Below are 15728 nucleotides of genomic sequence, written 5' to 3' on the forward strand. Positions count from 1 at the left end.
AGACCACCTCAAACAGGTGGACCAGGGTGAGACCACCTGAAACAGGTGGACCAGGGTGAGACCGCCTCAAACAGGTGGACCAGGGTGAGACCACCTGAAACAGGTGGACCAGGGTGAGACCGCCTCAAACAGGTGGACCAGGGTGAGACCGCCTCAAACAGGTGGACCAGGGTGAGACCGCCTCAAACAGGTGGACCAGGGTGAGACCACCTGAAACAGGTGGACCAGGGTGAGACCGCCTCAAACAGGTGGACCAGGGTGAGACCACCTCAAACAGGTGGACCAGGGTGAGACCACCTCAAACAGGTGGACCAGGGTGCGGTTGTTTGGTGCAAACAAAACAACAGTGTGTAAGCATTATCAGTAAAATCAATTCTCTCTCTCTCTCTCTCTCTCTCTCTCTCTCTCTCTCTCTCTCTCTCTCTCTCTCTCTCTCTCTCTCTCTCTCTCTCTCTCTCTCTCTCTCTCTCTCTCTCTCTCTCTCTCTCTCTCTCTCTCTCTCTCTCTCTCTCTCTCTCTCTCCAGCTCACCTACTGTCTGAAGCATTGGGGGGTTCAGACCCGGAGTCGCCCATTGACTGCATCGATAACAACAACCACCTGCACCCTCACTCCCAACACCACCCCGCCACCAACACCACCACCACCAGGGGCCCTGTGGCAGCTGACCCGGAGCCTGGCCTGGTGAAGCCCACGCTGGGCTTGCTCCACCCGCCGCCTCCCTCCATAACCATCAGCGCCAAGCCGCCGAGGCTGTCCCTGGAGCGGAGCTTCTCGGCGGAGGAGGACCAGCAGAAGTGTGTGGAGTGCGGCCTGCAGCCGGCCCGCGTCTACACCATCACCACCCAGCACGGCATGCTGATGAGCACAGGCCGGGGCAGCAAGGAGAGCCTGGAGCTGGAGGTGCTGAAGGAGAGGTCAGGAGGAGGAGGAGCCGGAAGAGGGGGAGGAGGATCCAAGGGAGGGGGAGGGGACTCCCACCTCCACACCTCCCCCTCCTCCACCGCCTCCTCCACCTCCCCGACACAGCACCACCACGCCAGCCGTGGTACCAGCGGCAGCAGCAGCAGCAACAGCGGTGGGGGTGGTAGTGGCAGCCACCATCACGGCAACCATCACCACGGGAACCATCACCACGGAAACTACCACCACACCTCCTCCGTCAACGTGTCGTCCCCGTCCCCGAGCGGGGGAGGGGGAGGGGGAGGGGGAGGGGGAGGAGGAGGTGGTGGTGGTAGTGCCAGCGCTGGCGGCAGCGGTAGTAGCAGCAGCATGCTGACCGTCAGCGGCGGAGGCTCCCATCACTCCCACCACCATCACCTGTCCCAGCCGCCCATGCAGACCTCCGTCAGTGCCCACAACATCCGTGGCTGGGGCGAGGTGGGAGGAGGCAAGGGCGAGGCGGAGTGCGTGGGCCTGGCCTACGACGGCGGGTGCGGAGGGGCCCCCTCGCGGAGCCAGGGCTCCCTAGACCTGGAGAGCTCCACCCGCGAGGCAGGCAAGCAGCACAGACGCCTTGAGAGGATGTGGAGTGTGGACCGCATGCCTGGGCCGGAGAGAGGTGAGAGGGACGCGCAGCCAGAGGGAGAGACATCCAGATAGGGGGAAGGGCGTGTTTGTTTTGACCATGTGCTCAGGCTTGGCCCGGGTTGGGTTCCAGACTTTCAGGATGGAATAGCAGTTGAATATGGTTAAAATAGTGAAACAGGGATCTCACAGTCTCGTATTTGGTATTTGGACAATCAAGTTGGTCAATTAAATTAAATTCAAATAGGCTTTATTGGCATGAAATACCAAAGTACTTATTGTCAAAGCAAATTTAACATAATATTATTATACAAGTAATCAAAATGAATAACATTAATAACAATCCAGCAAAAACAAGTCCTTACAATAATCAACAAAAACTCATTAAATTAAAAAATATATTTAGAAACATTTACTACAGAGCTTGTTCTCTTTAGTGTTTGACAACAGTCAACATATCTTGCAGCTAATACTGCACACTGACTTTTCTCCCCACATAGATACAACCATTTCTGAGGATCAGGGAGATGGATAAACTCAGGATACATATTGTTTATTTTATCATAGAAGTTTCATCTAAAATCCATTCTCAGAGTATAGTAGGACATGAGAAAGTCAGTGTCTCTCTCTCTCTCTTTCGCTCTCTCTCGCTCTCTCACTCTTTCTATCTTTCTCTCTCTCTCGCTCACACACACACACACAGTTATTTCTGAATCAGTGCTGTTGGATCAATACCTTGTATCCTCAAAAAGTCTATTTTAACTCAAGAGTTATTTAAACAAACATATCCACATTGACATCCACGCATGTTTTTGCAACTATGCTGAATGGATTTCATGGACCCTACTGTACTTTTACTTGGCTCATTTTCTATTTTTCAAGTACTCTTGTCCAAGTGCAGTAGGCCTGTGCTTGAGTACTGAGTGAAACTACAGTAAGATAAATAAATAAAAATAATCCAATGCTGCCTTGACATTGCATGCTCTTTGGGAGGACTCTTTGAGGACCAGTATGGTTGTCTGGTCAGAATGGTTCCCTGCTAAGGTCAGCTGGATGAGCACTCATGCACCTGTCTGGCCTGGAAATACTGTATTATACAACACTGGCTCACTGTACCCTGCCAGCTAGCTAACTCATATAACTAACATTATGTTCTCTTATAGCCAATCCGTCAAATAACATTGTATACATTATTGGTATTTTGGTAGTCGTGTCTAGATGGAAAACCATACCGATACATACATACAAGGTTCAACGCTGTATCCTGCCAGCTAGCTAACTCATATATCTAACATGTTCTCTAATAGTCATGTATGTTCTCTAATAGTCAATCCATCAAATACAATCTTTCCATTATTGGTATTTTGGTAGCCTAGTTGGAAAACCATACAGATACTGCGATACATACATACAAAAGGTTCATTCATTAATTCATTAACTACTGTATCTGAAACCATCGTCAAAGTCTATGTCCATCCTGGGTGGGTTAGGTGGGGTGGGGTGGGGTAGGGTGGGGTGGTTGTCGGGTTAACGGTGGGGGGGCTGGATGTTGGATGTGACGTGGTGGTCTGCATTTCTGACTCTTGGTCTCTCCATCTCTCTCCTCTGCTGTCTGTCCCTGTGTCTCTCTCCCTCTGTAGAGTGGTGGACGTGTGGAGTCCCGCTTCTGGTCGTGTTCCTCCATTATCCCTACTATGCTCACTAGGAGCGTGCATGCTGTATTATACATGATGTCCCTATCTCCCTCTAATGAAGCATGGGTCATTTTCACATCTGGGCCAAATTATTCTTGTTTTAAACCTGTTTGCAGTCTGTTCTATAAACACAACACTCTGTTCTCTAAACACAACACTCTGTTCTATAAACACAACACTCTGTTCTCTAAACACAACACTCTGTTCTATAAACACAACACTCTGTTCTATAAACACAACACTCTCTGTTCTCTAAATACAACACTCTCTGTTCTATAAACACAACACTCTGTTATCTAAACACAACACTCTGTTCTATAAACACAACACTCAGTTCTATAAACACAACACTCTCTGTTCTATAAACACAACACTATGTTATCTAAACACAACACTCAGTTCTATAAAACACAACACTCAGTTCTATAAACACAACACTCTGTTCTATAAACACAACACCCTTTGTTCTATATACACAACAGTCTCAGTTCTATATACACAAAACTCCCTGTTCTATAAACACATCACTCTCTGTTCTTTCACCCATTTAGGCTCATGATTGATGTATCTCTTTCTTTCTCTCCCCAGACGATAATAACTGGTTTCCGAAGGAGAATATGTTTAGCTTCCAGACAGCCACCACCACCATGCAGGCGTAAGTATCTACAGCACATAGATAGACAGACAGACGGACGGACGGACGGACGGACGGACGGACGGACGGACGGACGGACAGACATACATACATACATACATACATACATACATACATACATACATACATACATACATACATGCATGCATGCATGCATGCATACATACATACATACCGGTACATACCGGTACATACATACATACATACATACATACATACATACATACATACATACATACATACATACATACATACATACATACATACATACATACATACATACATACATACATACATACATACATACATACATACATACATACATACATACATACATACATACGTACATAGATAGATCTCTCTCACTCTCTCTCTCTCTCTCTCTCACATTGTGTCTCTCCCTCTCCTCTCTTTATTGTTGCTCATCTGAAACGTTGATGTCTCTTCTTCTTCTCTCTTCTTTTAATGCTGCTCTGTCTTGGACTCTCGCCAGGATCTCGTGAGTACCGTATATTTTCTTCTGCCTGTATTTATTTCACTTTCGCTTACATCCCTCTCCATAACCTCTGAGCCTTAATATTTAACCCTTTCACTGCTGCACTACCAAAACGGTTAACCCTTTCACTACGACAATACACAGAGGGTTAACCATTTCACTGCCACACGACAGCCGGTTAACCCTTTCACTGCCACACAACAGAAGGTTAACCCTTTACTATCACACAACCGACGGTCCCACTTCTGTCGCGTGGCAGTGAAAGGGTTAAAAGAATACTTTGACATTTTAAACTTGAATCTGTTATTTTGCTTCAAGGTTAACCGTCTGTAGTGAACTACATATAGAACTTTCACAAGTTTACAACATACTGTAGTACATAGAATGTTGGCAAGTTTACAGCATTTTAGCTGTAAGAGAGAATTTCTTTCTTTATCCACGGGGGATAATTGCGCTGTTGTTAACAGCACTACACAACTGTCTGTTTACAGCGCTACACAGCTGCTGTCTGTCGTGTGGGTAGATTGAACCAGTCATTGAGTCGTACGGTAGTTGAATCACATCGAAGCTGTTGATGGATGTATCTTGAATCAGGTTTCCCAGCTAGAAGGAAACCAGACATATGGCGCTCTCGCTACGGTGACTGAAAACCTGCCGCAAATCAAACAACAAGTAAACAGAACCAGCTGCTATGCGATGAAACCCATAGCATCAATAATTGATACACATCTGGGCTGTGGACCCCCATTTCATACGATGTTGTCTCTGGGACCCCCGTTGGAGAATATATTTGTTGTTGGATGTGATTTAGTTTAGAATTGCATACCTGTCTACTGTCGTTGGGGGAGGTAAGAGACTGAAACCTATGGTCACAAATGGTCACTTTTACACATTTTCTAATTGGGCTAAATTCTAGTTGTTCTGGGGACCCCCTGGCTACTCCGCAAGGACGGTCCCCGGACCCCACATTGAGAACCACTTGTTCTAGTCGATGAACATCTTTCAAAGTACACTGTGGGTTTTGAACAGGATTCCCCAACATCCGGGTCACATACCTTACTCAGCACATTAGGGAAATCCACATAACCACATCAAATAGAATCTGTGTTACTAAGCTTCTAGTGTCAACTTTACACCCTAACTTTAGGCCTAGCTGGTACAACCCAGTGCTGGACACACTATGACACTATGACAGTACCTGTGGTGATTTTACTGAGATATGGCTACATTTCCTGATTCAGAGCTGTAAGCGCTATATGAAAGCTGTAAACGCTATAGGAAACTAATTTGGATGTAATAATAATACAGTAGCTCAAACGAAGATTACGCTATAGGAAACTAATTTGGATGTAATAATAATACAGTAGCTCAAACAAAGATTCTGTGAACCCACAAAGTTGGTCACTAATTCACTAATGGACCGACTCCAAAAGTGTCAAATTTATTTGTAAGGCCTGACAACACACATTAATCTCCCCATGGGCCGGACACATTTTCTTTAAACAAGTTAAGAATAAACATCACAATAAATCAAGAACAAAACAAAAACACCATTAAGTCCAAAATAAATAAATGAATAAATGAATGCACTGGGTACACTGAGTATATTTCTGTTAGTGGTGTAGAGGTTAGGAGCTGAGTACAATATGTTTCTGATAGTGGTGTAGTGGTTAGGAGCTGAGTACAGTATGTTTCTGATAGTGGTGTAGTGGTTAGGAGCTGAGTACAGTATGTTTCTGATAGTGGTGTAGTGGTTAGGAGCTTAGAACAGTATGTTTCTGATAGTGGTGTAGTGGTTAGGAGCTTAGAACAGTATGTTTCTGATAGTGGTGTAGTGGTTAGGAGCTGAGTACAGTATGTTTCTGATAGTGGTGTAGTGGTTAGGAGCTGAGTACAGTATGTTTCTGATAGTGGTGTAGTGGTTAGGAGCTGAGTAACCTGGTGAGTATGTACTCATTCTATAACCAAGCTGTTATCAATAGGGGTGGTAGGGGTGGAGATGGACTCTCTAGCGGTGGTGGCGGAGAGGAGGAGCCTTGCTAAGCTCCATGCCATCAGGGACAATCCCTCCCACCCACTACACACAGACTTGGCTGACAGGAGGAGCACGTTCAGTGCTAGACTAAGACTCCCGAGATGTAGCACTGAACGGCACAGGAAGTCCTTCATTCCGACAGCCATCAGACTTTACAATGCATCACTGTGCCTCACTGCATCACTGACATCAGGGTGACAGTACTATCTTCCTGGACTTTTACTTTTACAATTTTACACTTACTGTATATTTCTGTATATTTTATATTAGAATGTAACATAGGAAATGTATATCCCGGACCGTATTTTATTCTTAGGCTTATTTTTATTCTTATTTGTGACTTTTGTTTTTGTCTACCCAAAAGTTTACTGTTTACTGTGAGCGATTTGTAGTGCCAAATTTCCCTCGGGATGAATAAAGTATTTCTATTCTATTCTATTCTATTCTATTCTATTAGGTTGATCAGAAGCAATGCTGTGACACTACTGTCTTATATAAGTCAGTAATAATCAGGCTGATAGGTGGCTATACCGTGACCCTACCATCCTATATTTGAATGGTAATCAGGGTGATAGGTTGGAATACTCTAAATACCAGGAGATAATAAATGGGTGTAATCTGTGTCTACCTTCAACCAAAATGCCACTTTCAATGACATTTCAATGACATTTCCTAGTAACAATATTTTGCTACGAGAGCAGCGATGCAGGCGGCAGTAATCCGGTGCATCAGAGTTTGTCTGCCGAGCTGAAGCCATGGAAATGGACCTTGGTGTGCTGACTGGCCCACTGCTTTAATCCCTGCTTTAATCCTCCTCCCCAGACAGTTCCCCAGACACTCTCTCCACCTATAACTACCTACCTCAAACCCATAGAACTAATGATAGCATGTACAATAATGCAGTATTTTGCAATTTTTTTTCCGTAAATCCGTTCAGGAATCGGGAATGAGACCCACTATTATTTGCCTATCCAATTATAGCCTATATCTTACCAATGACACCTTTGATTGTACAGACTTTGCAGGCTGTGTGACGTACAGGTCGAGGCAGCTCTGCATAGGAGTGTGTTGTCACCCCGGTGCAAAAGTATAAGAGATAGTATATAAACAACATTATTTAATGATGAACAAATCAAGTACAAACAATGTTGATAATGATTTATAAATAATGTAGAAATAATCTGTAAATGTTATACAAATATAGTTATAAATGATTTAATAATCATTTATGAATGTATATAAATGATTTGTTCATGATTAGTTCATTATCTACAAATACCTTATAAATGTATTATAACAGGGTGTTATTATAAAGTGCTACCGTGCGATTCCCCAAATTTTCCTGAGATTGGATTTGGCTGAGAGCAGAATTTAAGAGTGCTGAGGAGCACACTTATGATTGATTGACTGATTGAACATTTTATTAACTTGACAGACTGTGTTCTCCATGTTCTTAATGGCTTTATTTGGGAGGAATCTTCCTTCATGTCAACGCTACAGGCCTCCTTGGAATTAATTACTTAATCATAATTAAAATAAATATGACAATATTTGTATGATAAGAAATTACGCATTTGATGTCGGAAAAAATAAATAATATGGATTAATCTGATCACAGGGCAGCTGGATTAACCATATCTGAACCAGCTATTTTGGACAAATGTATAATTACTTTAATTACTCAGATATTCAAACACAATTATGCAATTATTGTGAAATTATTGAAAATAATAATTATTTAATGCCTTCTGTGGAATTTGTATTTCTTATTTGTTACATATCTGTTTTAATGATTAATTATACATTTGAAATAATGCAGGTCAACATACAATATATCCCATTGATTGGTATACAATGGGACATACCTTTGTTTGATATAGCTATAAACCTGCATTCCTTCGAATATATCATTAATCAATTAAACTGATATTGAAATACACTATGTAGCCTACTATACACCAACACTGAAATTACAGTGGATAAATAAATGAATAAGAACTAAAGCTAATCGTGTGGAAATAGACTGCATTAATATTCCATAAGTCTTGCACACACATGCACACAGTATAGCCTATGTGTCTAATGAATGAACAGTAGGCTTATATTATTCTAATACTTGTTTCATTAGGATTTAGTAGATATATATGATCTGCCCTACATACAGTAACGTACAGTACACATATTAAGGCCGCCAGAGTCGGGCGTACCATGCATGAGTGGACTGCATGGTGGACTGTACGGTCTACGGGGTGGGCAGCGCATGTATCTTTGCTGCTCTCCTAATAAAACAAGTCATTAGAATAATATAAGCCTATACTGCGTTCATTCATTACGCGCCTAGGCTATACAGTACTGCGCACGTGTGTGTGTGTGTGTGTGTGTGTGTGTGTGTGTGTGTGTGTGTGTGTGTGTGTGTGTGTGTGTGTGTGTGTGTGTGTGTGTGTGTGTGTGCGTGCGTGCGCGCGCGCGCGCTGCGGCAGGTGCACCACGAGCTGTACTATATATGATGACAATACATTAATCTAATCTCATTTTGATCGGTCGCAAAGCGCTTCCGCGACCATTTTCACACGGCTGCATCATTAGTTGCTTTATAAGGAGCTCTGGAGGCGTTGTTTTGTATGCAAATGACCTGAACGGGGATGCACGTTCATGTTTCAGAATGCATCTCAGCTGTGATCGTTTGAGCCACTTAAGACATCTTCCCCACACGTTGGGGACTCAGAGTGAACTTGTCGTCGATTCTGTCTCAGTCGGTTCCAAGATAAATCTTCCAGGAGAACTCTTTGGAAAATATTTGGGAATGAGACCCAATAGTACCAACAATATCTTTGGTGGGGCAGGAAATAAACGTTGAAGTAATTGTGCAGTTACGAGTACCGATGCCGTGCAGTGAAACCTGCCTGCTGAGATGGTTCAGGAGCTGTTTGATGTTATTTTATGTTTTTGACTAGAAAGCTTTCTCCCTCCCTTTTTGCAAGGCTGGGTTTTAACTTTCCTTTATATTCGTCTAAAAGAAAAAGGAACCAGGAATGATTGTTAGTCAATGGACACCTGCCATAGTGGGAAGAATAAGCAAACACTGTGATGACACACCATCTAAAACATAGGAGGTCAATGACCACTTCTAGGTAGAAATACTATAGAAGAACTATTTTATGTTTTGTAAATTGTAACTAAAAGGGATGTTAGACTAAAATATAGACATATTTAGGAAAAGTCAAGGACCTGTTATTTAGAATACCTAAACTGCGAAAATATACTATTAGCAATGACAACACATTGACACGCCACATGTCACTGTTAGACACATTAGACACATGGATTTGCTGAAAATGATGCAGCCTATAGTTTAAATTTCAACGTTCAATAGCCAGTAGAATATTCAGCTCACGTGTTGTGTTTTGAGGTCGTAGGCTACACCTGAAAGGGTTAAGAGTCACAATGTCGAAAACCAATCAGACCGGAGCTGGTATCATAAATCAACTCTCTGATGTTTGCCCACGAAGCAGACCGCCACCCCCCTGCCTGCTCTAACAGCCCCCCCCCCCCCCCCCCCCTAAAGCCCTGCAGCTAACAGGCCTGGCATCAGCCCGCATAGCGCTCTGCTTCCCCCGTGCTACGCCGACATTCTCTCATCCCTTTAATGCTCTGCCACGTCTTGGCAGGGTCTTCCGCCGATTTGTGGAGAGAAAGAGGAGACAGGAAGAACAGGAGTCGACAGAAGCCACTCAGAGGTATGGAGCGCAATGGCCACATTTACTCACCTGACTACCTCCGATTTTGTAAATCGCAACAGTGGCCCCAATTTTGCACCAAGAAATAAAAACAAAACATCAAAGCGATGCCACGACTGTCCCCTCCAAATTAATAGATAAATAAATAATAAATGGAATTTCAATGGAATTTTGTGGGCCCCATTCTTAAGCCAGACCCCTTTCATATCTCATGAACAGTTTGGCATAGAGACTTATGGGAGGTGTCAATCATCTCAGTACAGACCAGTGGCGTCATTTTAGTAAAAGGCACGGTATGGCGAGGAGGGTGGGGGGATGAAGCGGGGGTTTCCCCCCCTTGGTGGATTTTTTTTGTCAAATTAGTTGTGCAATAGTCACTTTTGGTGAGTTGTTTCTATACAATTCAGTTATATGACATTTAGGTATGACACAGGACTACACAAGCATTTTTAGTATAGAAATGTGTCAACAGACTAAAGCAGGGAACCACAATATTTTGCATACAAGTTCAAGTTCAAGTTCTTTAATAGTTGTCATACAGAAGTACAGAATACTTTCATACAAAATGCTTCTTACTGTTACGCTCCAGAGACTGTGCTAGACAAGATAGTATCAAATAACATAATAACATAATATAGCATGAATTTAGAAGAAGAAAATGAGGTCACAGTTGTTCGGTATAGACATATGTACAATGTTCTGAGTTACCATATAATATACAATACACAATACTATGCAGTGTACTAATGTACAGTACTATCTAGTGCAAAGCAGAAATGGGATGAGGTACAATTTTAGGTACAATTTACAGTAAGGTGTACGAGTTGTAGTGCAATCCTTCATCCATAAATATAAAGTGTGGGGAGTGGGTGCTACAGTGTGTTTGTTTAAAGTGGGTGTGTGCTATAAAGTGTGTGTAGTGGGTGCTACAGTGTGTTTGTTTAAAGTGAGTGTGTGCGTGTGGATGTGTGTGCTATGTGTGTTTGGTGGTTGTTGTTGTGTAGTGTTCATTCATTGTTCGTTTAGCAGCCTGATGGCCTGGGGATAGAAGCTACTTCTGAGTCTTTCTGTGCTCGCCTTGAGACTCCTGTATCGCTTGCCTGACGGCAGCAGTTCAAAGAGGCAGTTGTTCGGGTGGCTCGAGTCCTTAATAATTCTCTTAGCCTTCCCCTTGCAACGCTTGTAGTAAATGTTCTGGAGGGTGGGGAGCCCCCCTCCAATTGTGCGTTCGGCTGCACGTGTCACTCTTTGTAGTCTGCTTTGGTCTTTTGCAGTGCTATTCCCAAACCAGGAGGTGATGTTGCCGGTCAAGATGCTCTCTATTGTACATGAGTAGAAGTTCTTAAGGATCTTCTGGCTGACTTGGAACTTCCTTAGGCGCCTGAGGAAGTAGAGGCGTTGTCGTGCCTTTTTCACCACACTGTTAATGTGTATGGTCCATGTCAAGTCCTCGGATATGTGGGCTCCGAGGTACTTGAAGCTGTTGACTCTCTCAACCGGTGCCCCGTCGATGCTGAGGGGGCTGTAGTCCTTGACCCCCGACCTCCTGAAGTCCACAATCATCTCCTTTGTTTTGCTGACGTTCAGGGAGAGGCTGTTTTCCTGGCACCATCCCGCCAGGACCTTGACCTCTTCCAGGTAGGCCCTCTCGTCGTTGGCAGAGATCAGGCCCACCACCACTGTGTCGTCAGCAAATTTGACGATTATATTGCTACTCCGCTGAGCCACACAGTCGTGTGTGTACAGGGAGTAGAGGAGGGGACTCAGAACACAGCCCTGGGGGGCCCCTATGTTGAGGGTGATGGATGAGGAGGTGCAGTTGCCTGCTCTCACCACCTGGGGTCTGCCAGTCAGGAAGTCCAAGACCCACTGGCAGAGGTCATAGCCCAAGCCCAGGTCCCTGAGCTTGGCTATGAGTATGGAGGGGACTATGGTATTGAATGCCGAGCTGTAGTCGATGAATAGCATTCTCACATAGTTCCCCTGCCTCTTGTCCAGGTGTGATGCTGCTGTGTGCAGCACATGGGATATGGCGTCCTCCGTGGACCTGTTGGGGCGGTATGCAAATTGCAGGGGGTCCATGTTGATGGGGAGGGAGGAGCAGATGTAGCCCTTTACTAGCTTCTCAAAGCACTTCATGGCTATGGAGGTGAGAGCTACAGGGCGGTAGTCGTTGAGGCAAGCAGGCTTGGATTTTTTGGGTACAGGGATAATAGTGGACTTCTTCAGGCAGGTGGGGATGACAGCCTGTTCTAAGGACAGGTTAAATATGTCAGTGAATACTGGGGCCAGTTGGTCGGCACAGACTTTTAGGACGCGGCCGGGGATGCCGTCCGGACCTGCTGCCTTCCTGATATTCACTTTTTTAAAGGTCCGCCTCACCTCATGCTCTGTTACCCTGAACACTGCGCCTCCATCAGCAGCCGACCCCCCCCCCCCCATTGCCGAGGCTTGTGAGCTGGTGTTGTTATTACCAGCATCAAACCTCGCATAGAAGGTATTGAGGTCGTTTGCTAAGGAGATGTCACTGTTCAGTTTGAGGGAGGCGCCTTTGTAGTCTGTCATCGTTTTGAGCCCCTGCCACATAGCTCTAGAGTCAGCTTGTTCAAACTGGAGTTCAATTTTATCCCTGTAGCGCCGTTTGGCCTCTGACACTGTCCTCCTTACGTTGTGTTGCGCCACCTTGTGGTCATTCATGTTGCCTGCCACTAGGCCGTCATTGTATGCTTTGGTGCGCTCTCTCAGAGCTTCACGGACGGATTTGTCTACCCAGGGTTTTTGATTTGGGTAAACTTTCATTTTGGTAGTGGGGATTGTTTCTTTCACCCTAGTACAGACATAGTCCAGCACTGTCTCCGTGTAGGCATTAATGTTATCTGTGTCGCGGAATACAATCCAGTCTGTGTTGTGAAACACTGACCGGATCGTATCCTCTGACGTCACATCCCATTTCTGCACCTCTCGCGAGACTACGGGAGTACTTTTAATTCTTTGTCTGTACTTTGGTGTAAGGAAAATGGATGCGTGATCTGACTTGCCAAAGCCACTATCAGAATGAGCCTTGTAGCCACCTTTAAATTGCGTGTAACAGTGATCTAGGATGTTACCGCCTCTGGTGTTGCAAGTCACATGCTGGTAGAAATCAGGCAATACCTTTCTCAGATTGGCGCTATTGAAATCTCCCAGTACTAAAATGGCGGCGTTAACGTTCGTCGCTTGTATTTTATTTACCTCGTCGTGTAGTCTGGAGAGCGCGGCGTTGTTGTTGGCTTGCGGTGGAATATACACTCCGACCAGGACGATCGCCGTTAACTCCCTCGGGAGGAAGAAAGGACGACACTTGATGGTTATATATTCCAGTTCTGGGGAGCAGTGGTTGGATAATTCCTTCACATTCGTTGGATCACTCCAATTTTTGTTAAACATGAAGGCAATACCTCCACCACGTTGTTTACCGGACTCTGATTGTGTCCGATCCTTCCTATGGATAAAGAAGTGATCCGCTGGTTGAATCGCGTGATCTGGAACCTCCGGTGTTAGCCATGTTTCGGTGAAGCAAAGGACATTGCAGTCCCTAACGTCTCTTTGATATTGAATCCTTGCTCGGATGTCATCCAGTTTATTGTCTATTGATTGTACATTGGCTAGCAATATACTGGGAAGTGGTGTACGGTGTCGTCTGGATCTCAGCCTGTTTCGGATCCCAGCCCTTTTTCCTCGACGTCTTTTCCTGGGGTCTAGGAACAAAGGATCTGGTCCTAGTCTCCGGAGGATTTCTTCCGGCCATTGATGTGGTTCGGAAAGTTGATCCAGCGAGTAATCCAGTTGGTAAGTTTCCCGTAATCCAATGTCTATGAGTGACTGACGGTCATATACATTAAATGCACCAACAGTTGGTACGCACAAAACTCTAAAAACTATAAATATTAACAAAAGTAAACACAGTCTCGAATTATGACGAATTATGCAGAATGTAATATCATAACTGTCTATTACTTTTCTTGCAATTGAGCCAATTTTCCTTAGGTACGGTTTTGAGGTGTGTGTTCAACAGAATGTAGTATCAAAAACACATTCACAAAAAGTATGGGTTACTGAATGCTGAACTGCACTGTTATAATCACTAAGCCAGACCTTACCTGTGTCCCTGTATCACTTGTCTCTGCTGCCCTTTGATTAAAAAACGTCTGTATGTCCATTTTCCTTTTTTTGGGGCATATTTCAGTTAGTCACAGTAAAAGTCACCTAGTAAAAGTGAGATAATTGACAATATCAAAACATGCTAGGGCTGTACCGAATAGTTCGAAGCTTCGTTCATAATGTTGACATTCAAATTCAAATATTTTCTTTTTTTTTCTTACATTTTTATTTGCCAAGGTATGGCGAGTGCCATACCTTGCCATACCAAAATGACGCCCCTGGTACAGACTTCTACATTCATTGGTTTAGATTAACCACACCCCTATTCTGAAGCCACACCCCCATTATGAAGCCATGCCCATGCCCCCTTTCATATCTCAAGAACCATTTGTCGTAGAGACTTGCGGGTGGCGCTGTTGAACTTAGTGAGGAGATCCACTGTCATTGGTTTATGTTTGCTCCGTCCTCTATTCTTAAGTCCCGCCCTCTTTTTGTTTCCTTGGAACCATTTGTCATATAGATTCAACAACCTTCTTAAATGGCGTGTATCTGACTGGCTCAGTTCTCTCTTGTTCACACCCCACTCTACTCTGCAGAGTGTGACATGACAGTTCCTGTGACGTCAGCAGTTCCCAACGCAAATCAAATAAATAAATAACACTCGGGCCCAGCTGGCACAGTGGGGCTTCTAGGCAGGGCTCTAAGATAACATGTACAGAAATGTGTGTTCCTTTCATCTCCTGATTTGATCTTTTTCATTGCTTTCTAAGGCCCAGTCCACACGATCACAGGTATTTTTGACACAGTTTTTTTTTAAATGTATTAAAAAAAATAAAACTCTGTCCACACGACTGGTTTAACCCCCGCACCGAGTGACGTCATATACATGTAGTACAATGCCAAAGCAGTAGGTGGCGATGTAGTTCAAACATGAAGGCCATTTCAACCAACCAGAAGGGTTTAGGGTTAATACCGGAAACTGACCTGAAGCCTGGAACACAAACATCCCTCCTTGCTCACAGCCAAACAATTCTACAGTTTGCAGCTAGAACAACGTGCAATAAACAAAAAAGGATACATTCACTGTGTGTTCTGCCTCATTTGTTGATGAAACAACCAACATCGACACAATTTACCACCAAGAGCGGAGTTTAGTCTCACAAAAAGGTCGCAGATTTTGTTAGCTTACATGCTAACGTAATAATGTAGTAACGTTAGGGCTAGTAGTAGAATTAATGGATGTAAACGTTATTTAATACAGTGCAGATGGGTACAATACAATACGGCTCAATACAATTGTTAAGGGGATGTAGACTGTTATGGTTGGGACTGGGTTCCTTATAACAATAACTTGACAACACGTGAGCTTAGTTTAGCCGCAGCTACAGGTTTACTCTGAGCGTCAGGTCAGGAATGCGACAACAGACATCATCAGTCGATCACAA

The 15728-nt window shown here is 44.2% G+C and overlaps 1 protein-coding gene across 1 annotated transcript in view; it reads left to right on the plus strand.

Moving 5' to 3' along the window:
• Positions 1 to 15728, plus strand: part of LOC311237171 (NMDA receptor synaptonuclear signaling and neuronal migration factor-like) — a gene marked incomplete at both ends in the record, with an annotated part of 205911 nt that overhangs the window by 111873 nt on the left and 78310 nt on the right. Inside the window, 2 exons of the mRNA XM_084324980.1 lie at positions 526 to 1560; positions 3809 to 3875. Of these exons, the coding sequence (XP_084181106.1) occupies positions 526 to 1560; positions 3809 to 3875 (1102 nt within the window). The remainder of the gene's footprint in view (positions 1 to 525; positions 1561 to 3808; positions 3876 to 15728) is intronic.

The sequence above is a fragment of the Notolepis coatsorum genome (genome assembly GCF_963971535.1).
Source record: "Notolepis coatsorum genome assembly, chromosome: 11".
In the NCBI taxonomy this organism is placed as follows: domain Eukaryota; kingdom Metazoa; phylum Chordata; class Actinopteri; order Aulopiformes; family Paralepididae; genus Notolepis; species Notolepis coatsorum.